The 25,799-nt window shown below is 48.1% G+C and overlaps 1 protein-coding gene across 1 annotated transcript in view; it reads right to left on the minus strand.

Moving 5' to 3' along the window:
* Window positions 1-4,214: 4,214 nt before the first annotated feature.
* Window positions 4,215-25,799, minus strand: part of LOC135558326 (twisted gastrulation protein homolog 1-A-like) — a 35,732-nt gene continuing 14,147 nt past the window's right edge. Inside the window, exons 3-5 of the mRNA XM_064992066.1 lie at window positions 11,037-11,136; window positions 10,361-10,621; window positions 4,215-5,104 (exon numbers count right to left, since the gene is read on the minus strand). Of these exons, the coding sequence (XP_064848138.1) occupies window positions 4,923-5,104; window positions 10,361-10,621; window positions 11,037-11,136 (543 nt within the window). The 3' untranslated portion in view covers window positions 4,215-4,922. The remainder of the gene's footprint in view (window positions 5,105-10,360; window positions 10,622-11,036; window positions 11,137-25,799) is intronic.

Below are 25,799 nucleotides of genomic sequence, written 5' to 3' on the forward strand. Positions count from 1 at the left end.
CTCTGTCAGAGCTCCAGAGTTCCTCTGTGGATATGGGAGAACCTTCCAGAAGGACAACCATCTCTGCAGCACCACCAATCAGGCCTTTATGGTAGACTGGCCAGACAGAAGCCACTCCTCAGTAAAAGGCACATGACATGCCGCTTGGAGTTTGCCAAAAGGCACCTAAAGGACTCTCAGACCATGAAAAACAAGATTCTCTGGTCTGATGAAATCAAGATTGATCTCTTTGGCCTGAATGCCAAGCATCATGTTTGAAGGAAACCTGGCACCATCCCTACGGTGAAGCATGTTGGTGGCAGCATCATGCTGTTGGGATGTTTTTCAGAGCCAGGGACTGGGAGACTAGTCAGGATCGAGGGAAAGATGAACGGAGCAAAGTACTGTCACGAGCATTTTCAATCCCAATGATGATAACTAAACAATCATTTAAGCTTTCACCAATTCCCAGAGGTTGTAAGACTCAGGTTCAAAATAAGAATTAGGCAAAGTCTCCGATACTGCAAAAGGTTAGTTGTACTTTATTCAGAGAGCTAAAGAAAAATTGAGAACACAGTCTTTATAACACCCACACACACACACAACTGAATGATTCTCAATAGAAACTCAGTGGGCTCTATTGTTTTCCACAGTTCACATTCCTAGTTTATCACTTTTCTACAAGCCTGGCAGTTTCTAGTCGTTCCTCTCCTCCCTAGATTAGACAGGCCTTGGAAGGGCCCTCTTTTCTGTTGTCAGTTTTCAGAGTTATAACCAAGTCATGTGTTGTTCAGTGGTCCTTTGTTTTCTCAGCTATACATTTCTCACTCTTAACTTGTCTCACACACACATTATTGGATTATAGTCTTATAATTCTAATACATTTCACACCATTAAATATGTTTCAGGGTGAATTCTTTAGTCATTACTTTAAACATATAAATTCCTTTATCAAGTACAGAGAGATCCTTCATGAAAACCTGCTCCTGAGCGCTCAGGACCCCAGACTGGGGTGAAAGTTCACCTTCCAACAGGACAATGATCCTAAGCACAAAGCCAAGACAGCTCAGGAGTAGCTTCGGGACAAGTCTCTGAATGTCCTTGAGTGGCCCAGCCAGAGCCTGGACTTGAACCCGATCGAACATCTCTGGAGAGACCAGAAAATAGCTGTGTGGCGACACTCCCCATCCAACATGACAGAGATTGAAATGATCTGCAGAGAGAAGAATGGGAAACTCCTACAGGTGTACCAAGCTTGTAGCGTCATACCCAAGAAGACATACCCAAGAAGACTCGAGGCAGTAATCGCTGCCAAATTTGCTTCAACAAAGTACTGAGTAAAGGGTCTGAATACTTATGCAAATGTAATATTTCCAGTTCTTATTTTTAATAAATGTGAAACCCTAAACCTGTTTTTTTGCTTTTTCATGAAGGGGTATTGTGATGTCATTAAGGGGTATTGTGATGTAATTAAGGGGTAATGTGATGTCATTAAGGGGTATTGTGATGTAATTAAGGGGTATTGTGTGCAGATTGATGAGTGAACAAAACTATTTAATACATTTTAGAATAAGGCTGTAACAACAAAGTCTGGAAAAAGTTCATCTGATGAATCTAACAGTAATGCTTGACTCGCAAGCTACTTCCTTCCAATGACAAACAGACATTGTGTGAAATCGTCTCTGGAGCTCCCGCACTTCCATTGACCCCACACCCAAACACATTTTCATGTGTTTCCCCATGTTTAAAATGCTTATCCAATCCAATGCATAGTTGAAAAACAACTCACGTTCACCCATATAGCTTTTAATATGAAATTCACACGAGCTGTGCAGCAAAAATACAGTCCCTAGCTGGCTAGAAAACATTTAATCACTGGAGTGAGTCTTCTGTCATCCTTCATTTTCCACCATAATTTGCAAATAAATTCATTAAAAATCCTACAATGTGATTTTCTGGATATTTTTTCTCATATTGTCTGTCATAGTTGAAGTGTACCTATGATGAAAATTACAGGCCTCTCATCTTTTTAAGTGGGAGAACTTGCACAATTGGTGGCTGACTAAATACTTTTTTGCCCCACTGTATAAACACCATGGGACCAAGCAGCCGTCATACCGCTCAGGAAGGAGACGCGTTGTGTCTCATAGAGATGAACGTACTTTGGTGCGAAAAGCGCAAATCAATCCCAGAACAGCAAAGGACCTTGTGAAGATGCTGGGAGAAACAGATACATTTGTATCTATATCCACAGTAAAACAAGTCAACATAACCTTAAAGGCCACTCAGCAAGGAAGAAGCCACTGCTCCAAAATCGCCATAAAAAAGACAGACTACCGTTTGCAGCTGCACATGGGGACAAAGATCAAACTTTTTGGATAAATGTCCTCTGTTTTGATGAAACAAAAATTGAAAAAAATGTAACTGTTCGGCCATAATGGCCATCGTTATGTTTGGAGGAAAAAGGGGGAGGCTTGCAAGCCGAAGAACACCATCCCAACCGTGAAGCACGGGGGTGGCAGCCAGCATCATGTTGTGGGGGTGCTTTGCTGCAGGAGGGACTGGTGCACTTCACAATATAGATGGCATCATGAGGGAGGAAAATGTGGATATATTGAAGCAACATCTCAAGACATCAGTCAGGAAGTTAAAGCTTGGTCACAAATGGGTCTTCCAAATGGACAATGACCCCAAGCATACTTCCAAAGTTGTGGCAAAATGGCTTAAGGACAACAAAGTCAAGGTATTGGAGTGGCCATCACAAAGCCCTGACCTCAATCCCATAGAAAATCTGAGGGCAGAACTGAAAAGGCGTGTGCGAGGGAGGCCTACAAACCTGACTCAGTTACACCAGCTCTGTCAGGAGGCCTACAAACCTGACTCAGTTACACCAGCTCTGTCAGGAGGCCTACAAACCTGACTCAGTTACACCAGCTCTGTCAGGAGGCCTACAAACCTGACTCAGTTACACCAGCTCTGTCAGGAGGCCTACAAACCTGACTCAGTTACACCAGCTCTGTCAGGAGGAATGGACCAAAATTCACTCAAGTTATTGTGGAAGGCTTCCCGAGACATTTGAGTTAAACAATTTCAAGGCAATGCTACCAAATACTAATTGAGTGAATGTGAACTTCTGACCCACTGGGAATGTGATGAAAGAAATAAAAGCTGAAAGTCATTTTCTCTACTATTATTCTGACATTTCACATTCTTAAAATAAAGTGGTGATCCTAACTGACCTAAGACAGGGATTTGTTACTCTGATTAAATGTCAGGAATTGTGAAAAACTGAGTTTAAATGTACTTGGCTCACGGTGTATGTAAACGTCCGACTAAAACTGTAAAGTAGTATTCAACCATATTAATAGCTAGAATATTTATATTTGATCAGATACATTTTGAAAATGGCTGTCAGCTTTTACTGGAAAGGTGGTCTTCATCGTGTGTTGTTTATTTAACAACTACTTCTACAGATCTAACAACCTCTGCAGCTGTGAGGTGTTCGGTGTGATTAGATATCAATAAAGATAGACACATCCACAGTCTACTGTTTGTTTCTGGCCAGTTAAAGCACAGCATCAGTGGCAGACATACTGGCATACCCAACCATCTGCAAACTTCTCTGGCACTAAAAAATTAAATAAAAATAGCAGAGGGAGAGAGTGTGCGTGTTTAACTTATACGGTGTACAAACTCTTGGTCTGAAGTCAATCAATTCCAAAACAACACAATTTTGGTAATATCTGTATTATAAAAGTCTTGTGTGTTCTGTGAAATAACACGCGGTTTATATTGTTATATTACGCCAGAGTAGAAAAAAGGTTCAACTTAATACAAACCATACCAAGTCAAACACATTTTATTTGGCACGATTATTGTAAAAAATAAAAAACATTATCAACAAACAGCTCCAGTAAAAACATTTTTTTTTTTTTTTTTTACATCTAAAATATACAACATACAAAGAATAAAATAATAAATCAGTAAGAAGGAAAATATTTGACGTCATTCACTCTCATGAAAGAGAGAAATTCAGTCAGCTAGCTCTGATGGTTACAATGAATATTGGACCGTGGCAGTCTTCTCATGTTTGGTCAGCGGTGGCAACAGAAACCTTTCATTGGGGAAGCTTAAGGGGAAGCTAAGGGGCAAGCTCAGGGGCAAGCTCAGGGGCAAGCTAAGGGGCAAGCTCAGGGGCAAGCTAAGGGGCAAGCTAAGGGGCAAGCTCAGGGGAAGCTCAGGGGCAAGCTCAGGGGAAGCTCAGGGGGAAGCTCAGGGGCAAGCTCAGGGGGAAGCTAAGGGGGAAGCTAAGGGGGAAGCTAAGGGGCAAGCTAAAGGGGCAAGCTAAGGGGCAAGCTAAGGGGCAAGCTAAGGGGCAAGCTAAGGGGCAAGCTAAGGGGCAAGCTCAGGGGCAAGCTCAGGGGCAAGCTCAGGGGCAAGCTCAGGGGCAAGCTCAGGGGCAAGCTCAGGGGCAAGCTAAGGGGCAAGCTAAGGGGCAAGCTAAGGGGTCCTGTAATACTGTATATGATGTACTAATACAATGGGGGGGGGGGGGGTGACTAGGCTATTTTTGAGAAGGCTTCAGCAGCGTCTAGCCCCTCGCTGGAGCCACCCATTGTTTTGGTCCATATTTTTGGTGCTCGTCTCCACCACCATGGAGCCGTCAGTCCTCAGAACAGACAGTTCATAGATCCATCCACCGTCAGTCTTCAGAACAGACAGTTCGTAGATCCATCCACCGTCAGTCTTCAGAACAGACAGTTCATAGATCCATCCACCGCCAGTCTTCAGAACAGACAGTTCATAGATCCATCCACCGTCAGTCTTCAGAACAGACAGTTCATAGATCCATCCACCGCCAGTCTTCAGAACAGACAGTTCATAGATCCATCCACCGTCAGTCTTCAGAACAGACAGTTCATAGATCCATCCACCGTCAGTCTTCAGAACAGACAGTTCGTGCACTTCACAGCCTTGCTGCCGTAGTCCAGACACTCCGGGCCGATGCACTGACAGCAGGCGTTGTGGAACCAGCGGTACTTCGACCCTCCCATCGACTCACAGTATAGTTTACACTGGCGGATGGATACGCAGTCGTCAAAGTAGACCACCGTACACATGTTATCTGGCGGACAAGGGTGGAAGGTGGAGGGATACAGAGAAAAGAAAATAGGGCACTGGTCAGCTCTCTCAGTAACCACATCTTTAAAACATAACTAGTAAATCCCATGAAAGCATATTTATATCCGTAGTAAGTAGTTACCTGCTGAAAGCGGTCATCATTAACCTTCCAATGTTTTCCTTAGGGTTTGCTTTTATGACTGAGGACAATGGGTGTGCTGCTAACACTAAGTGTGACCATGTGTTTTAGATTGCGTCCCAATTGGCACCCTATTCCCTATGCAGTGCACTACTTTTCATTGGGCCCTGGTCAAAAGTGGTTCACTACATAGGGACTAGGGTGACAATTGGGACGCACATCTGGTGTTTCTAATGAGTTAACAGCTGGGCACTGTGGTGGGAACCAACCAACGAACGCTCTCATATTTAACCAATATGGGGTCTCAGGAAACTCATGAGTGCAGTGTCTTTTTTTTCTATAAGAGGTGGATGAAAGGTTCAGGACCAAACCAGAGAGAGAAAAGAGGAGAGCGCGAAAAGAGGAGGAACGGGAGGAGAGAGCGAGCGAGAAAAGAGGAGGAACGGGAGGAGAGAGCGAGAAAAGAGGAGGAACGGGAGGAGAGAGCGAGAAAAGAGGAGGAACGGGAGGAGAGAGCGAGAAAAGAGGAGGAACGGGAGGAGAGAGCGAGAAAAGAGGAGGAACGGGAGGAGAGAGCGAGAGCGCGAAAAGAGGAGGAACGGGAGGAGAGAGCGAGAAAAGAGGAGGAACGGGAGGAGAGAGCGAGAGCGCGAAAAGAGGAGGAACGGGAGGAGAGAGCGAGAGCGCGAAAAGAGGAGGAACGGGAGGAGAGAGCGAGAAAAGAGGAGGAACGGGAGGAGAGAGCGAGAAAAGAGGAGGAACGGGAGGAGAGAGCGCGAAAAGAGGAGGAACGGGAGGAGAGAGAGAGAAAAGAGGAGGAACGGGAGGAGAGAGAGAGAAAAGAGGAGGAACGGGAGGAGAGAGCGAGAGCGCGAAAAGAGGAGGAACGGGAGGAGAGAGCGAGAAAAGAGGAGGAACGGGAGGAGAGAGCGAGAGCGCGAAAAGAGGAGGAACGGGAGGAGAGAGCGAGAGCGCGAAAAGAGGAGGAACGGGAGGAGAGAGCGAGAAAAGAGGAGGAACGGGAGGAGAGAGCGAGAAAAGAGGAGGAACGGGAGGAGAGAGCGAGAGCGCGAAAAGAGGAGGAACGGGAGGAGAGAGCGAGAAAAGAGGAGGAACGGGAGGAGAGAGCGAGAGCGCGAAAAGAGGAGGAACGGGAGGAGAGAGCGAGAGCGCGAAAAGAGGAGGAACGGGAGGAGAGAGCGAGCGCGAGAAGAGGAGGAACGGGAGGGGAGAGAGAGCGCGAAAAGAGGAGGAACGGGAGGAGAGAGCGAGAGCGCGAAAAGAGGAGGAACGGGAGGAGAGAGCGCGAAAAGAGGAGGAACGGGAGGAGAGAGCGAGAGCGCGAAAAGAGGAGGAACGGGAGGAGAGAGCGAGAGCGCGAAAAGAGGAGGAACGGGAGGAGAGAGCGAGAGCGCGAAAAGAGGAGGAACGGGAGGAGAGAGCGAGAGCGCGAAAAGAGGAGGAACGGGAGGAGAGAGCGAGAGCGCGAAAAGAGGAGGAACGGGAGGAGAGAGCGAGAGCGCGAAAAGAGGAGGAACGGGAGGAGAGAGCGAGAGCGCGAAAAGAGGAGGAACGGGAGGAGAGAGAGCGAGCGCGAAAAGAGGAGGAACGGGAGGAGAGAGCGAGCACGAGAAGAGGAGGAACGGGAGGAGAGAGCGAGCGCGAGAAGAGTAGGAACGGGAGGAGAGAGCGAGCACGAGAAGAGGAGGAACGGGAGGAGAGAGCGCGCGAGAAGAGTAGGAACGGGAGGAGAGAGCGAGCACGAGAAGAGGAGGAACGGGAGGAGAGAGAGAGAGAAAAGAGGAGGAACGGGAGGAGAGAGCGAGCGCGAGAAGAGGAGGAACGGGAGGAGAGAGCGAGCGCGAGAAGAGGAGGAACGGGAGGAGAGAGCGAGCGCGAGAAGAGGAGGAACGGGAGGAGAGAGCGAGCGCGAGAAGAGGAGGAACGGGAGGAGAGAGCGCGAGAAGAGGAGGAACGGGAGGAGAGAGCGCGAGAAGAGGAGGAACGGGAGGAGAGAGCGCGAGAAGAGGAGGAACGGGAGGAGAGAGAGCGAGCGCGAAAAGAGGAGGAACGGGAGGGGAGAGAGAGAGCGAGAAAAGAGGAGGAACGGGAGGAGAGAGCGAGCGCGAAAAGAGGAGGAACGGGAGGGGAGAGCGAGCGCGAAAAGAGGAGGAACGGGAGGAGAGAGCGAGCGCGAAAAGAGGAGGAACGGGAGGAGAGAGCGAGCGCGAAAAGAGGAGGAACGGGAGGAGAGAGCGAGCGCGAGAAGAGGAGGAACGGGAGGAGAGAGCGCGAGAAGAGGAGGAACGGGAGGAGAGAGCGCGAGAAGAGGAGGAACGGGAGGAGAGAGCGCGAGAAGAGGAGGAACGGGAGGAGAGAGCGAGAAGAGGAGGAACGGGAGGAGAGAGCGCGAGAAGAGGAGGAACGGGAGGAGAGAGCGCGAGAAGAGGAGGAACGGGAGGAGAGAGCGCGAGAAGAGGAGGAACGGGAGGAGAGAGCGCGAGAAGAGGAGGAACGGGAGGAGAGAGCGCGAGAAGAGGAGGAACGGGAGGAGAGAGCGCGAAAAGAGGAGGAACGGGAGGAGAGAGCGAAGTGGAGGAACGGGAGGAGAGAGCGAAAAGAGGAGGAACGGGAGGAGAGAGCGCGAAAGAGGAGGAACGGGAGGAGAGAGCGAAGTGGAGGAACGGGAGGAGAGAGAGAAAAGAGGATGATGAGGAGAGAAGAGGAGGATGATGAGGAGAGAAGAGGAGGAAAAGGCAGTTCACATCACCAACATCATCCCTCCAGACTGAACACAACATCCAACTTGGTGTTCCTCCTCTAGTGGGATGACATGTAGTGTAAACTAGAAAATAAAGGAGAGCTGCACACTCGGAGCTCAGATGTAAAAATACAATATCCAACGTTTCGATATACCCTGATGAAGACAGCTTGTCTGTCGAAACGTTGGATATTACATTTTTCCATCTGTGCGGCTCTCCTTTATTTTCAAGTCTTCTACTCCGCTAGCCAGCACCTCGCCTAAATAGGTGTGCGTTTCTTTTCCTTCTGGAATGTAGTGTAAACTAACCACTCATTGTTTTACACCACCGTCTAAACAGTGTTCACTGCAAGGAAGCCCAACTGTCTCTGTAATGACCACTGTGTTCCATTCATAGAAATGGAATCTATCATACTATTCTAGTTCTATGGTTCCACAGCCAAATCATTCTAGTTCTATGGTTCCACAGCCAAATCATTCTAGTTCTATGGTTCCACAGCCAAATCATTCTAGTTCTATGGTTCCACAGCCAAATCATTCTAGTTCTATGGCTCCACAGCCAAATCATTCTAGTTCTATGGCTCCACAGCCAAATCATTCTAGTTCTATGGTTCCACAGCCAAATCATTCAAGTTCTATGGTTCCACAGCCAAATCATTCTAGTTCTATGGTTCCACAGCCAAATCATTCTAGTTCTATGGTTCCACAGCCAAATCATTCTAGTTCTATGGTTCCACAGCCAAATCATTCTAGTTCTATGGTTCCACAGCCAAATCATTCTAGTTCTATGGTTCCACAGCCAAATCATTCAAGTTCTATGGTTCCACAGCCAAATCATTCTAGTTCTGTGGTTCCACAGTCAAATCATTCTAGTTCTGTGGTTCCACAGTCAAATCATTCTAGTTCTGTGGTTCCACAGTCAAATCATTCTAGTTCTGTGGTTCCACAGCCAAATCATTCTAGTTCTGTGGTTCCACAGCCAAATCATTCTAGTTCTATGGTTCCACAGCCAAACCATTCTAGTTCTATGGTTCCACAGCCAAATCATTCTAGTTCTATGGTTCCACAGCCAAATCATTCTAGTTCTATGGTTCCACAGCCAAATCATTCTAGTTCTATGGTTCCACAGCCAAATCATTCTAGTTCTATGGTTCCACAGTCAAATCATTCTAGTTCTATGGTTCCACAGTCAAATCATTCAAGTTCTGTGGTTCCACAGTCAAATCATTCAAGTTCTGTGGTTCCACAGTCAAATCATTCTAGTTCTATGGTTCCACAGCCAAATCATTCTAGTTCTGTGGTTCCACAGCCAAATCATTCTAGTTCTGTGGTTCCACAGCCAAATCATTCAAGTTCTATGGTTCCACAGTCAAATCATTCAAGTTCTATGGTTCCACAGTCAAATCATTCTAGTTCTGTGGTTCCACAGTCAAATCATTCTAGTTCTGTGGTTCCACAGTCAAATCATTCTAGTTCTGTGGTTCCACAGCCAAATCATTCTAGTTCTATGGTTCCACAGCCAAATCATTCTAGTTCTATGGTTCCACAGCCAAATCATTCAAGTTCTATGGTTCCACAGCCAAATCATTCTAGTTCTGTGGTTCCACAGTCAAATCATTCTAGTTCTGTGGTTCCACAGTCAAATCATTCTAGTTCTGTGGTTCCACAGTCAAATCATTCTAGTTCTGTGGTTCCACAGCCAAATCATTCTAGTTCTGTGGTTCCACAGCCAAATCATTCTAGTTCTATGGTTCCACAGCCAAATCATTCTAGTTCTATGGTTCCACAGCCAAATCATTCTAGTTCTATGGTTCCACAGCCAAATCATTCTAGTTCTATGGTTCCACAGCCAAATCATTCTAGTTCTATGGTTCCACAGTCAAATCATTCTAGTTCTATGGTTCCACAGTCAAATCATTCTAGTTCTATGGTTCCACAGTCAAATCATTCAAGTTCTGTGGTTCCACAGTCAAATCATTCAAGTTCTGTGGTTCCACAGTCAAATCATTCTAGTTCTATGGTTCCACAGCCAAATCATTCTAGTTCTGTGGTTCCACAGCCAAATCATTCTAGTTCTGTGGTTCCACAGCCAAATCATTCAAGTTCTATGGTTCCACAGTCAAATCATTCAAGTTCTATGGTTCCACAGTCAAATCATTCTAGTTCTGTGGTTCCACAGTCAAATCATTCTAGTTCTGTGGTTCCACAGTCAAATCATTCTAGTTCTGTGGTTCCACAGCCAAATCATTCTAGTTCTATGGTTCCACAGCCAAATCATTCTAGTTCTATGGTTCCACAGCCAAATCATTCTAGTTCTATGGTTCCACAGCCAAATCATTCTAGTTCTGTGGTTTCGCAACCTTGAGTGTCGTAGCTGCCGTGGATGCTGTTGGCGGGGAGCGATATGTTCTGGTGCTGGTCGTCAAGCGTCTCTAGGAAAGAGACCAGGTTCTCATGGTGAGATAGTTCCTCGGCAACGGGAAAGGACACCACCATCATGTTGATAGGGGCGTCGCCCTCCGTGAGGGCTCGGAACAGCGAGGGGATTGGTCGATGGAGTTCCTCCACTGTGCTCTTGGAGGTGGCTGGAGTATCACTGTAGTTCTTAGGGTTACACATCCCTGAGGGAGAGAACGAGGGAGAGGCAGAGGAGGGAGTGTGGGAGGGAGAGTAATTAGAGTAATTAGTAAACAACGTAATTAGAGCAGTAAAAAATGTAATGCAATACGGTCTGATATACCACGGCTGTCAGCCAACCAGCATTCAGGGCTCGAACCACCCAGTTTATAATTCAGTACAGCTCCCTTAATTTTCAGAGTCCAATAACGAGTCCACTTTTAAACCAACCTGTGCAGAAAACAACTTGCCAAGTGCACCCAGTCATTTAAGTTACTCCACAGACGTTTCTGTCTAATTGAGGAGGCTGGTAACACAACGTATTGTTTTTGACTGAGCTGAGGTATTGTTGTGTTTCATGAATGAAACACATATTGTACTGTTTGAGATGTGACTTATCAACACACACACACTACTCACCAACGCAGTCACAGCAGTCCTCCCACAGGGTCCCCAGACAGAGCATACACTCTTTACAACACGAACAGTTCCCGTCGGATGGACGACACTGACACAGCTCCTGCAACACACACACACACACACACACACACACAACCATGTCAATACAATAAACTACTGACAAGAAACAGTATGTTGTTCCCAGAGCTGAGGTTTTCATAGTTTTCAAAAGACAGAACCAAGTCTCTATAGAGACCTGTCCAGTGTTACTGTCCCTGTACTGTCTAGTAACATTTCAGAAAAACAGCAGGTCTCTGTCCAGATTTACATTCCACTGTTAGAAAATCAAACACAAACAGTCAAGCATTCATAACAGAGACCCTCTATTCCTAGTCAGAGCAACTTCATATCACATGGTATCTTCTCTAGGAAGGAGGGGATCAAACATGATACTGTATGGTATCTTCTCTAGGGAGGAGGGGATTAAACATGATACTGTATGGTATCTTCTCTAGGGAGGAGGGGATTAAACATGTTACTGTATGGTATCTTCTCTAGGAAGGAGGGGATCAAACATGATACTGTATGGTATCTTCTCTAGGAAGGAAGGAGATTAAACATGATACTGTATGGTATCTTCTCTAGGGAGGAGGGGATCAAACATGATACTGTATGGTATCTTCTCTAGGAAGGAAGGAGATTAAACATGATACTGTATGGTATCTTCTCTAGGAAGGAGGGGATCAAACATGATACTGTATGGTATCTTCTCTAGGAAGGAAGGAGATTAAACATGATACTGTATGGTATCTTCTCTGGGGAGGAAGGGGAACCTACATGATACTGTATGGTATCTTCTATAGGGAGGAAGGGGAACCTACATGATACTGTATGGTATCTTCTATAGGGAGGAAGGGGAACCTACATGATACTGTATGGTATCTTCTATAGGGAGGAAGGGGAACCTACATGATACTGTATGGTATCTTCTCTGGGGAGGAGGGGAACCTACATGATACTGTATGGTATCTTCTCTAGGGAGGAAGGAGATCAAACATGATACTGTATGGTATCTTCTCTGGGGAGGAAGGAGATCAAACATGATACTGTATGGTATCTTCTCTGGGGAGGAAGGAGATCAAACATGATACTGTATGGTATCTTCTCTGGGGAGGAAGGAGATTAAACATGATACTGTATGGTATCTTCTCTAGGGAGGAAGGAGATCAAACATGATACTGTATGGTATCTTCTCTAGGGAGGAGGGGGTTACAGTTGGACACGCAAGCCTCATGTCTGGTTCGGAGTGGAACATAAACACATGATATTGTATGCATGTACATATTCAGGCACGAGGTAAGTTCACAACACACAAGCAATTCAATTGTGAACCAGAATAATTTCCACTGTACAAGTATGCTAAATTCTAATAAAATCTTGTCTTGGAAAGCACAAACAAAAAGGAAAATCTAGGACACATGTACATTGTTTCAACAAAAGTGAAAACACATTTTGGCAACAAAGTAAAGCCACCGTGGTGGGGTAAAGAGTGAGCAATGAGTTTGGCCGGGGTGAGTTGGACTGGCAATGAGTTTGGCCGGGGTGAGCTGGACTGGCAATGAGTTTGGCCGGGGTGAGTTGGACTGGCAATGAGTTTGGCCGGGGTGAGTTGGACTGGCAATGAGTTTGGCCGGGGTGAGTTGGACTGGAAATGAGTTGCTCTCCTCTCAGTCTGCGGTCTGACTCTCTCCATATTCTCTCTCTCTCTCTCTCTGTCTGTCTATTCTCACTCTCTTCCAATTCAAAAGGGGCTTTATTGGCAAGGGAAACATGGCTTACATTGCCAAAGCAAGTGAAATAAATAAACAAAAGTGAGAACACATTTTTACAACATAAACAAGAAACTAACATGAACAGTAAAATATATATATATATTTTTTTTAAAGAGACATTTCTAGTCTTTTATTATCTACTATGTACAGTGTTTCAGCAATGTGCAAATAGTTGTAGTATGAAAGGGAAGATGAATAAACAGATACATATTGGTGGTATTTACAATGGTTTGTTCTTCACTGGCTGCTCTTTTCTCATGGCAACAGGTCACACATCTCGCTGCTGTCATGCCACTTCACCTAACAGATATGGGAGTTTATCAATGTTTTGATTTGTTTTCTAATACTTTGTGTGTCTGTGTAATCTGTGGGAAATAAGTCTCTAATATGGTCATACATTTGGCAGGAGGTTTGGAAGTGTAGCTCAGTTTCCACCTCGTTTTGTGGACATTGGGCACACAATCCGGGCACTCAAGAGAAGACAGTCTGCTTATGGTGACCTCTCTCGATAGCAAGGCTATGCTCACTGAGTCTGTACATAGTCAAAGCTTTCCTTAAGTTTGGGTCAGTCACAGTGGTCAGGTATGCTGCTACTGTGTACTCTCTGTTTAGGGCCAAATAGCATTCCAATTATCTCTGTTAAGAATCAACCCCAAAAATCTTTTTGCGTTCTCATAATTTGGTTGGGTCTAATTGTGTTGCTGTCCTGGGGCTCTGTTGGCTCCATTTGTGTTTGTGAACAGAGCCCCAGAACCAGCTGGCCGAGGGGACTCTTCTCCAGGTTCATCTCTCTGTAGGTGATGGCTTTGTTGTGGAAGGTTTGGGCATCGCTTCCTTTTAGGTGGTTGTAGAATTGAACAGCTCTTCTCTGGATTTAGACTAGAAGGTATTGTCCTTATTCTGCTCTGCATGCAATAAATTAGTTTATTATATTTTGTTTGGGGTTCACATGCAGAGACTCAGTTGGGTGTTTGTCCCATTTTCTGAATTCTTGGTTGATGAGCGGACCCCAGACCTCATAACTAAATGATGACAATGGGTTCTATAACTGATGGAAGTATATTTTTTTGACAGATTCTAATTGGGATTAAGTCCATGATTTGATATTTGATAGCAGTCTGACTGAGCGGTGGTAGGCAGCAGCAGGCTCATAAGCATTCATTCAAACCATACTTTACTACGTTTTGCTAGCAGCTCTTAGCAATGCTTGAAGCACAGCGCTGTTTATGACTTCAAGCCTATCAACTCCTGAGATTAGGCTGGCAATGCTATAGTGCCTATAAGAACAGCCAATAGTCAAAGGTATATGAAATACAAATAGCAGAGAGAGATATAGTCGAAGCATCATAATTCCAATAGTAACTACAACCTAAAACGTTCTTAACTGGGCATATGTTCTCATGTCCTGAGCAAGGAACTTAAACGTCATCTTTTCTTACATGGCACATATTGCACTTTTACTTTCTTCTCCAAAACTGTGTTTTTGTAAAAAAAAAAAAAAAAAACAATTGAACTTGTTTCATTATTTATTTATTTGAGACTAAATAGATTTGATGTATTATATTAAGTAAAAATAAGTGTTCATTCAGTATTATTGTAATTGTCATTATTACAAATAAATAAATAAAATATATAAAAATTGTCTGATTAAATTGGTAGCGGCTTTTTTTGTTCCCCCAATAAATCGGTATCAAAAATCATAAAATCGGTCGACCTCTAATATCTATGACTAAAAAGAGAAGAGGTTTTACAATCGAGATACCAGTAGACATATCTATGATCTATTGTAACAGTTAGTTGTTTAGCTATCTTAACTAGCTAGCTAATGTAACCTACCTAAGTTAGCAAACAAAAAAATATCTATGTTAGCCAGCAATACACAATACGGGTTTCAGTAGATAAACCACCTTGGGGAGCAACGGGGCCAGAACATAAAGCGCCACCCAATAGTCGTCTGTCTGTCAGAGACTGGGAAGAACATGTCAGTTTGTATGTTTAGTGAGTGAATCTGCTGATATGAACATCTCTTAAATACAGTGGGGCAAAAAAGTATTTAGTCAGCCACCAATTGTGCAATTTCTCCCACAGAAAAAGATGAGGCCTGTAATTTTCATCATAGGCACACTTCAACTATGATAGACAAAATGAGAAGAAAAAAAAATCCAGAAAATCACATTGTAGGATTTTTTATGAATTTATTTGCAAATTATGGTGGAAAATAAGTACTTCTTTCTCATATTGTCTGTCATAGTTGAAGTGTACCTATGATGAATTACAGGCCTCATCTTTTTAAGTGGGAGAACTTGCACAATTGGTGGCTGACGAAGTAGTTTTTTGCCCCACTGTAAGTCCAATGGCTCTATTGAACAAGGACAACCACATCTAAAAACGTAGTGTGATCAGTATCACATAGAGCCTTTGGGAAATGCCACAAAGCAGGAATACATGCATTATGAGATCGCCCCCCCATCAATACACAAGACGCCATCACGACCCTGACCTGCCTTCCAAAAGCCATCATCACGACCCTGACCTGCCTTCCAAAAGCCATCATCACGACCCTGACCTGCCTTCCAAAAGCCACCATCCCGACCCGGACCTGCCTTCCAAAAGCCACCATCCCGACCCGGACCTGCCTTCCAAAAGCCACCATCCCGACCCGGACCTGCCTTCCAAAAGCCACCATCCCGACCCGGACCTGCCATCCAAAAGCCACCATCCCGACCCTGACCTGCCTTCCAAAAGCCACCATCACGACCCTGACCTGCCTTCCAAAAGCCATCATCACGACCCTGACCTGCCTTCCAAAAGCCATCATCACGACCCTGACCTGCCTTCCAAAAGCCATCATCACTGCCTTCCAAAAGCCATCATCACGACCCTGACCTGCCTTCCAAAAGCCATCATCACGACCCTGACCTGCCTTCCAAAAGCCATCATCACGACCCTGACCTGCCTTCCAAAAGCCATCATCACGACCCTGACCTGCCTTCCAAAAGCCATCATCACGACCCTGACCTGCCTTCCAAAAGCCATCATCACGACCCTGACCTGCCTTCCAAAAGCCATCATCACGACCCTGACCTGCCTTCCAAAAGCCACCATCCCGACCCGGACCTGCCTTCCAAAAGCCACCATCCCGACCCGGACCTGCCTTCCAAAAGCCACCATCCCGACCCGGACCTGCCTTCCAAAAGCCAACATCCCGACCCGGACCTGCCATCCAAAAGCCACCATCCCGACCCTGTCCGGCCTTCCAAAAGCCACCATCACGACCCTGACCTGCCTTCCAAAAGCCATCATCACGACCCTGACCTGCCTTCCAAAAGCCATCATCACGACCCTGACCTGCCTTCCAAAAGCCATCATCAACGACCCGGACCTGCCTTCCAAAAGCCATCATCAAACGACCCTGACCTGCCTTCCAAAAGCCATCATCACGACCCTGACCTGCCTTCCAAAAGCCATCATCACGACCCTGACCTGCCTTCCAAAGCCATCATCACGACCCTGACCTGCCTTCCAAAAGCCATCATCACGACCCTGACCTGCCTTCCAAAACAGCCATCATCACGACCCGGACCTGCCTTCCAAAAGCCATCATCACGACCCGGACCTGCCTTCCAAAAGCCATCATCACGACCCTGACCTGCCTTCCAAAAGCCATCATCACGACCCTGACCTGCCTTCCAAAAGCCATCATCACGACCCGGACCTGCCTTCCAAAAGCCATCATCACGACCCGGACCTGGCCTTCCAAAAGCCATCTTCACAACCCTGACCTGCCTTCCAAAAGCCATCATCAAGACCCTGACCTGCCTTCCAAAAGCCATCATCACGACCCGGACCTGCCTTCCAAAAGCCATCATCACGACCCTGACCTGCCTTCCAAAAGCCATCATCCCGACCCTGACCTGCCTTCCAAAAGCCACCATCCCGACCCGGACCTGCCTTCCAAAAGCCACCATCCCGACCCAGGACCTGCCTTCCAAAACAGCCACCATCCCGACCCGGACCTGCCATCCAAAAGCCACCATCCCGACCCTGACCTGCCTTCCAAAAGCCATCATCACGACCCTGACCTGCCTTCCAAAAGCCATCATCAAACGACCCTGACCTGCCTTCCAAACAGCCATCATCACGACCCTGACCTGCCTTCCAAAAACAGCCATCATCCCGACCCTGACCTGCCTTCCAAAAGCCATCATCCCGACCCTGACCTGCCTTCCAAAAGCCATCATCCCGACCCGGACCTGCCTTCCAAAAGCCATCACGACCCGGACCTGCCTTCCAAAAGCCATCATCCCGACCCGGACCTGCCTTCCAAAAGCCATCATCCCGACCCTGACCTGCCTTCCAAAAGCCATCATCACGACCCTGACCTGCCTTCCAAAAGCCATCATCACGACCCTGACCTGCCTTCCAAAAGCCATCATCCCGATCCGGACCTGCCTTCCAAAAGCCATCATCACGACCCAGGACCTGCCTTCCAAAAGCCATCATGACGACCGGACCTGCCTTCCAAAACAGCCATCATCACGACCCGGACCTGCCTTCCAAAAGCCATCATCCCGACCCGGACCTGCCTTCCAAAAGCCATCATCACGACCCTGACCTGCCTTCCAAAAGCCATCATCACGACCCTGACCTGCCTTCCAAAAGCCATCACTCAGACCTGCATTCCTCATTGGCAATTGTGTGTGAAACACATATCTCACTGTCCTAGAAATGCCTCGGACATTATGAAAACAAGCCCAAATTTTCCCCAGGGTGAAATTCCACTTGAACACAGTGCTGTCTACAGACATGATCAATGGCACTCAAAGACTTTCATAGCAACCATATAAGTGTTTGTTATGACTCCTTCTGTGGTGGACTGCTTGTCCAGTAAACACATATGGAGCCAGTGAGGAGGAAAGATTATTCTCTCCGATACTCTTCTTCGTCATGGAAATACAGTCTCAATGTTTCACGACTAAAGCCCTATTTCTACTTTGACTAGTTAGACAGGCTACAGAAATGGAACTATGGAAGTGTTTGCCTCTCAAAATGCATATAACTGCAAATCATGTGTTAATATGAACGCTAAACAGACCCAGCTAAACAGGCCGTTACTGACCCAGCTAAACAGGCCGTTACTGACCCAGCTAAACAGGCCGTTACTGACCCAGCTAAACAGACCCAGCTAAACAGGCCGTTACTGACCCAGCTAAACAGGCCGTTACTGACCCAGCTAAACAGACCCAGCTAAACAGGCCGTTACTGACCAAGCTAAACAGACCCAGCTAAACAGACCCAGCTAAACAGGCCGTTACTGACCAAGCTAAACAGACCCAGCTAAACAGGCCGTTACTGACCCAGCTAAACAGACCCAGCTAAACAGGCCGTTACTGACCCAGCTAAACAGACCCAGCTAAACAGGCCGTTACTGACCAAGCTAAACAGGCCGTTACTGACCCAGCTAAACAGACCCAGCTAAACAGACCCAGGTAAACAGACCCAGGTAAACAGACCCAGCTAAACAGACCGTTACAGACCCAGGTAAACAGACCCAGCTAAACAGACCGTTACAGACCCAGCTAAACAGACCCAGCTAAACAGACCCAGCTAAACAGGCCGTTACTGACCCAGCTAAACAGGCCGTTACTGACCCAGCTAAACAGGCCGTTACTGACCCAGCTAAACAGGCCGTTACTGACCCAGCTAAACAGGCCGTTACAGACCCAGCTAAACAGACCCAGCTAAACAGGCCGTTACAGACCCAGCTAAACAGACCCAGCTAAACAGGCCGTTACAGACCCAGCTAAACAGACCCAGCCAAACAGGCCGTTACTGACCCAGCTAAACAGGCCGTTACTGACCCAGCTAAACAGACCCAGCTAAAGAGGCCGTTACTGACCAAGCTAAACAGACCCAGCTAAACAGGCCGTTACTGACCCAGCTAAACAGACCCAGCTAAACAGGCCGTTACTGACCCAGCTAAACAGACCCAGCTAAACAGACCCAGCTAAACAGACCCAGCTAAACAGGCCGTTACTGACCCAGCTAAACAGACCCAGCTAAACAGACCCAGCTAAACAGGCCGTTACTGACCCAGCTAAACAGGCCGTTACTGACCCAGCTAAACAGGCCGTTACTGACCCAGCTAAACAGGCCCAGCTAAACAGGCCCAGCTAAACAGGCCCAGCTAAACAGGCCGTTACTGACCCAGCTAAACAGGCCGTTACTGACCCAGCTAAACAGGCCCAGCTAAACAGGCCGTTACTGACCCAGCCAAACAGGCCGTTACTGACCCAGCTAAACAGACCCAGCTAAACAGGCCGTTACTGACCCAGCTAAACAGGCCGTTACTGACCCAGCTAAACAGACCCAGCTAAAGAGGCCGTTACTGACCAAGCTAAACAGACCCAGCTAAAGAGGCCCAGCTAAAGAGGCCGTTACTGACCAAGCTAAACAGACCCAGCTAAACAGACCCAGCTAAACAGACCCAGCTAAACAGGCCGTTACTGACCCAGCTAAACAGACCCAGCTAAACAGACCCAGCTAAACAGGCCGTTACTGACCCAGCTAAACAGGCCGTTACTGACCCAGCTAAACAGGCCGTTACTGACCCAGCTAAACAGGCCCAGCTAAACAGGCCCAGCTAAACAGGCCCAGCTAAACAGGCCCAGCTAAACAGGCCGTTACTGACCCAGCTAAACAGGCCGTTACTGACCCAGCTAAACAGGCCGTTACTGACCCAGCTAAACAGGCCGTTACTGACCCAGCTAAACAGGCCGTTACTGACCCAGCTAAACAGACCCAGCTAAACAGTCCGTTACTGACCCAGCTAAACAGACCCAGCTAAACAGGCCGTTACTGACCAAGCTAAACAGACCCAGCTAAACAGGCCGTTACAGACCCAGCTAAACAGACCCAGCCAAACAGGCGGTTACTGACCCAGCTAAACAGGCCGTTACTGACCCAGCTAAACAGGCCCAGCTAAAGAGGCCGTTACTGACCCAGCTAAACAGGCCCAGCTAAAGAGGCCGTTACTGACCAAGCTAAACAGACCCAGCTAAAGAGGCCCAGCTAAACAGGCCGTTACTGACCCAGCTAAACAGGCCGTTACTGACCCAGCTAAACAGGCCGTTACTGACCCAGCTAAACAGGCCGTTACTGACCCAGCTAAACAGGCCGTTACTGACCCAGCTAAACAGACCCAGCTAAACAGTCCGTTACTGACCCAGCTAAACAGACCCAGCTAAACAGGCCGTTAATGACCAAGCTAAACAGACCCAGCTAAACAGGCCGTTACTGACCAAGCTAAACAGACCCAGCTAAACAGGCCGTTACAGACCCAGCTAAACAGACCCAGCCAAACAGGCGGTTACTGACCCAGCTAAACAGGCCGTTACTGACCCAGCTAAACAGGCCCAGCTAAAGAGGCCGTTACTGACCAAGCTAAACAGACCCAGCTAAAGAGGCCCAGCTAAAGAGGCCGTTACTGACCAAGCTAAACAGACCCAGCTAAACAGACCCAGCTAAACAGACCCAGCTAAACAGGCCGTTACTGACCCAGCTAAACAGACCCAGCTAAACAGGCCCAGCTAAACAGGCCGTTACTGACCCAGCTAAACAGGCCGTTACTGACCCAGCTAAACAGGCCCAGCTAAACAGGCCCAGCTAAACAGGCCGTTACTGACCCAGCTAAACAGGCCCAGCTAAACAGGCCGTTACAGACCCAGCTAAACAGGCCGTTACAGACCCAGCTAAACAGGCCGTTACAGACCCAGCTAAACAGGCCGTTACAGACCCAGCTAAACAGGCCGTTACAGACCCAGCTAAACAGGCCGTTACTGACCTAGCTAAACAGGCCGTTACAGACCCAGCTAAACAGGCCGTTACAGACCCAGCTAAACAGGCCGTTACAGACCCAGCTAAACAGGCCGTTACAGACCCAGCTAAACAGACCCAGCTAAACAGGCCGTTACTGACCCAGCTAAACAGGCCTTTACTGACCCAGCTAAACAGGCCCAGCTAAACAGGCCGTTACTGACCCAGCTAAACAGACCCAGCTAAACAGGCCCAGCTAAACAGGCCGTTACTGACCCAGCTAAACAGGCCGTTACTGACCAAGCTAAACAGACCCAGCTAAACAGACCCAGCTAAACAGGACGTTACTGACCCAGCTAAACAGACCCAGCTAAACAGGCCGTTACTGATCCAGCTAAACAGGCCGTTACTGACCCAGCTAAACAGGCCGTTACTGACCCAGCTAAACAGGCCGTTACTGACCCAGCTAAACAGGCCCAGCTAAACAGGCCCAGCTAAACAGGCCCAGCTAAACAGGCCGTTACAGGCCCAGCTAAACAGGCCCAGCTAAACAGGCCCAGCTAAACAGGCCGTTACAGACCCAGCTAAACAGGCCCAGCTAAACAGGCCGTTACTGACCCAGCTAAACAGGCCGTTACTGACCCAGCTAAACAGGCCCAGCTAAACAGGCCGTTACTGACCCAGCTAAACAGGCCCAGCTAAACAGGCCCAGCTAAACAGGCCGTTACAGACCCAGCTAAACAGGCCCAGCTAAACAGGCCGTTAATGACCCAGCTAAACAGGCCGTTACTGACCCAGCTAAACAGGCCCAGCTAAACAGGCCGTTACAGACCCAGCTAAACAGGCCCAGCTAAACAGGCCGTTAATGACCCAGCTAAACAGGCCCAGCTAAACAGGCCGTTAATGACCCAGCTAAACAGGCCGTTACTGACCAAGCTAAACAGGCCCAGCTAAACAGGCCGTTACTGACCCAGCTAAACAGGCCATTACTGACCAAGCTAAACAGGCCGTTACTGACCCAGCTAAACAGACCCAGCTAAACAGACCCAGCTAAACAGACCCAGCTAAACAGGCCATTACTGACCCAGCTAAACAGGCCGTTACTGACCCAGCTAAACAGGCCGTTACAGACCCAGCTAAACAGACCCAGCTAAACAGGCCGTTACTGACCCAGCTAAACAGGCCGTTACAGACCCAGCTAAAAAGGCCGTTACAGACCCAGCTAAACAGACCCAGCTAAAAAGGCCGTTACAGACCCAGCTAAACAGGCCGTTACAGACCCAGCTAAACAGGCCGTTACAGACCCAGCTAAACAGGCCGTTACAGACCCAGCTAAACAGGCCGTTACAGACCCAGCTAAACAGGCCGTTACAGACCCAGCTAAACAGGCCGTTACAGACCCAGCTAAACAGGCCGTTACAGACCCAGCTAAACAGGCCCAGCTACAGACCCAGCTAAACAGGCCGTTACAGACCCAGCTAAACAGGCCGTTACAGACCCAGCAAAACAGGCCGTTACTGACCCAGCTAAACAGGCCGTTACTGACCCAGCTAAACAGACCGTTACTGACCCAGCTAAACAGACCGTTACTGGCCCAGCTAAACAGACCGTTACTGACCCAGCTAAACAGACCCAGCTAAACAGGCCGTTACTGACCCAGCTAAACAGGCCGTTACTGACCCAGCTAAACAGGCCGTTACTGACCCAGCTAAACAGACCGTTACTGACCCAGCTAAACAGACCGTTACTGACCCAGCTAAACAGACCGTTACTGACCCAGCTAAACAGACCCAGCTAAACAGGCCGTTACTGACCCAGCTAAACAGGCCGTTACTGACCAAGCTAAACAGACCCAGCTAAACAGACCCAGCTAAACAGGCCGTTACTGACCCAGCTAAACAGGCCGTTACTGACCCAGCTAAACAGGCCCAGCTAAACAGGCCGTTACTGACCAAGCTAAACAGACCCAGCTAAACAGATCCAGCTAAACAGGCCGTTACTGACCAAGCTAAACAGACCCAGCTAAACAGACCCAGCTAAACAGGCCGTTACTGACCCAGCTAAACAGGCCGTTACTGACCCAGCTAAACAGGCCCAGCTAAACAGGCCGTTACTGACCAAGCTAAACAGACCCAGCTAAACAGACCCAGCTAAACAAGCCGTTACTGACCGAGCTAAACAGACCCAGCTAAACAGGCCGTTACTGACCCAGCTAAACAGACCCAGCTAAACAGGCCGTTACTGACCCAGCTAAACAGACCCAGCTAAACAGGCCGTTACTGACCCAGCTAAACAGACCCAGCTAAACAGGCCGTTACTGACCCAGCTAAACAGACCGTTACTGACCCAGCTAAACAGACCCAGCTAAACAGACCCAGCTAAACAGACCCAGCTAAACAGACCCAGCTAAACAGACCCAGCTAAACAGACCCAGCTAAACAGGCCGTTACTGACCAAGCTAAACAGACCCAGCTAAACAGACCCAGCTAAACAGGCCGTTACTGACCAAGCTAAACAGGCCCAGCTAAACAGACCCAGCTAAACAGGCCGTTACTGACCCAGCTAAACAGGCCGTTACTGACCCAGCTAAACAGGCCCAGCTAAACAGGCCATTACTGACCAAGCTAAACAGACCCAGCTAAACAGACCCAGCTAAACAGACCCAGCTAAACAGACCCAGCTAAACAGGCCCAGCTAAACAGGCCCAGCTAAACAGGCCGTTACTGACCAAGCTAAACAGACCCAGCTAAACAGGCCGTTACTGACCAAGCTAAACAGGCCGTTACTGACCCAGCTAAACAGACCCAGCTAAACAGGCCGTTACTGACCAAGCTAAACAGACCCAGCTAAACAGGCCGTTACTGACCCAGCTAAACAGGCCGTTACTGACCCAGCTAAACAGACCCAGCTAAACAGACCCAGCTAAACAGGCCGTTACTGACCAAGCTAAACAGACCCAGCTAAACAGACCCAGCTAAACAGGCCGTTACTGACCCAGCTAAACAGACCCAGCTAAACAGACCCAGCTAAACAGACCCAGCTAAACAGACCGTTACTGACCGAGCTAAACAGACCCAGCTAAACAGACCCAGCTAAACAGATCCAGCTAAACAGATCCAGCTAAACAGACCCAGCTAAACAGACCCAGCTAAACAGGCCGTTACTGACCGAGCTAAACAGACCCAGCTAAACAGACCCAGCTAAACAGACCCAGCTAAACAGGCCGTTACTGACCGAGCTAAACAGACCCAGCTAAACAGACCCAGCTAAACAGGCCGTTACTGACCGAGCTAAACAGACCCAGCTAAACAGACCGTTACTGACCGAGCTAAACAGACCCAGCTAAACAGACCGATACAGACCCAGCTAAACAGGCCGTTACAGACCCAGCTAAACAGGCCGTTACTGACCAAGCTAAACAGACCCAGCTAAACAGACCCAGCTAAACAGGCCGTTACTGACCCAGCTAAACAGACCCAGCTAAACAGGCCGTTACTGACCCAGCTAAACAGACCCAGCTAAACAGGCCGTTACAGACCCAGCTAAACAGACCCAGCTAAACAGACCCAGCTAAACAGCCCGTTACTGACCCAGCTAAACAGGCCGTTACTGACCCAGCTAAACAGACCCAAAAACAGGCCCAGCTAAACAGGCCCAGCTACAGACCCAGCTAAACAGGCCGTTACTGACCCAGCTAAACAGACCCAGCTAAACAGGCCGTTACTGACCCAGCTAAACAGACCCAGCTAAACAGACCCAGCTAAACAGGCCGTTACTGACCAAGCTAAACAGACCCAGCTAAACAGACCCAGCTAAACAGGCCGTTACTGACCCAGCTAAACAGACCCAGCTAAACAGGCCGTTACTGACCCAGCTAAACAGACCCAGCTAAACAGACCCAGCTAAACAGGCCGTTACTGACCAAGCTAAACAGACCCAGCTAAACAGACCCAGCTAAACAGGCCGTTACTGACCCAGCTAAACAGACCCAGCTAAACAGGCCGTTACAGACCAAGCTAAACAGGCCGTTACTGACCCAGCTAAACAGACCCAGCTAAACAGGCCGTTACTGACCGAGCTAAACAGACCCAGCTAAACAGACCCAGCTAAACAGGCCGTTACTGACCCAGCTAAACAGACCCAGCTAAACAGACCCAGCTAAACAGACCCAGCTAAACAGACCCAGCTAAACAGACCCAGCTAAACAGACCCAGCTAAACAGACCCAGCTAAACAGGCCGTTACTGACCGAGCTAAACAGACCCAGCTAAACAGACCCAGCTAAACAGACCCAGCTAAACAGGCCGTTACTGACCGAGCTAAACAGACCCAGCTAAACAGATCCAGCTAAACAGACCCAGCTAAACAGGCCGTTACTGACCGAGCTAAACAGGCCGTTACTGACCAAGCTAAACAGACCCAGCTAAACAGGCCGTTACTGACCCAGCTAAACAGACCCAGCTAAACAGGCCGTTACTGACCCAGCTAAACAGACCCAGCTAAACAGGCCGTTACTGACCCAGCTAAACAGACCCAGCTAAACAGGCCGTTACTGACCAAGCTAAACAGACCCAGCTAAACAGACCCAGCTAAACAGGCCGTTACTGACCCAGCTAAACAGACCCAGCTAAACAGGCCGTTACAGACCATGCTAAACAGGCCGTTACTGACCCAGCTAAACAGACCCAGCTAAACAGACCCAGCTAAACAGGCCGTTACTGACCCAGCTAAACAGACCCAGCTAAACAGACCCAGCTAAACAGACCCAGCTAAACAGACCCAGCTAAACAGACCCAGCTAAACAGGCCGTTACTGACCGAGCTAAACAGACCCAGCTAAACAGACCCAGCTAAACAGACCCAGCTAAACAGGCCGTTACTGACCGAGCTAAACAGACCCAGCTAAACAGATCCAGCTAAACAGACCCAGCTAAACAGGCCGTTACTGACCGAGCTAAACAGACCCAGCTAAACAGACCCAGCTAAACAGGCCGTTACTGACCGAGCTAAACAGGCCGTTACTGACCGAGCTAAACAGACCCAGCTAAACAGACCGTTACTGACCGAGCTAAACAGACCCAGCTAAACAGGCCGTTACTGACCCAGCTAAACAGACCCAGCTAAACAGGCCGTTACTGA

This window comes from Oncorhynchus masou, chromosome 17 (genome assembly GCF_036934945.1).
Source record: "Oncorhynchus masou masou isolate Uvic2021 chromosome 17, UVic_Omas_1.1, whole genome shotgun sequence".
In the NCBI taxonomy this organism is placed as follows: domain Eukaryota; kingdom Metazoa; phylum Chordata; class Actinopteri; order Salmoniformes; family Salmonidae; genus Oncorhynchus; species Oncorhynchus masou.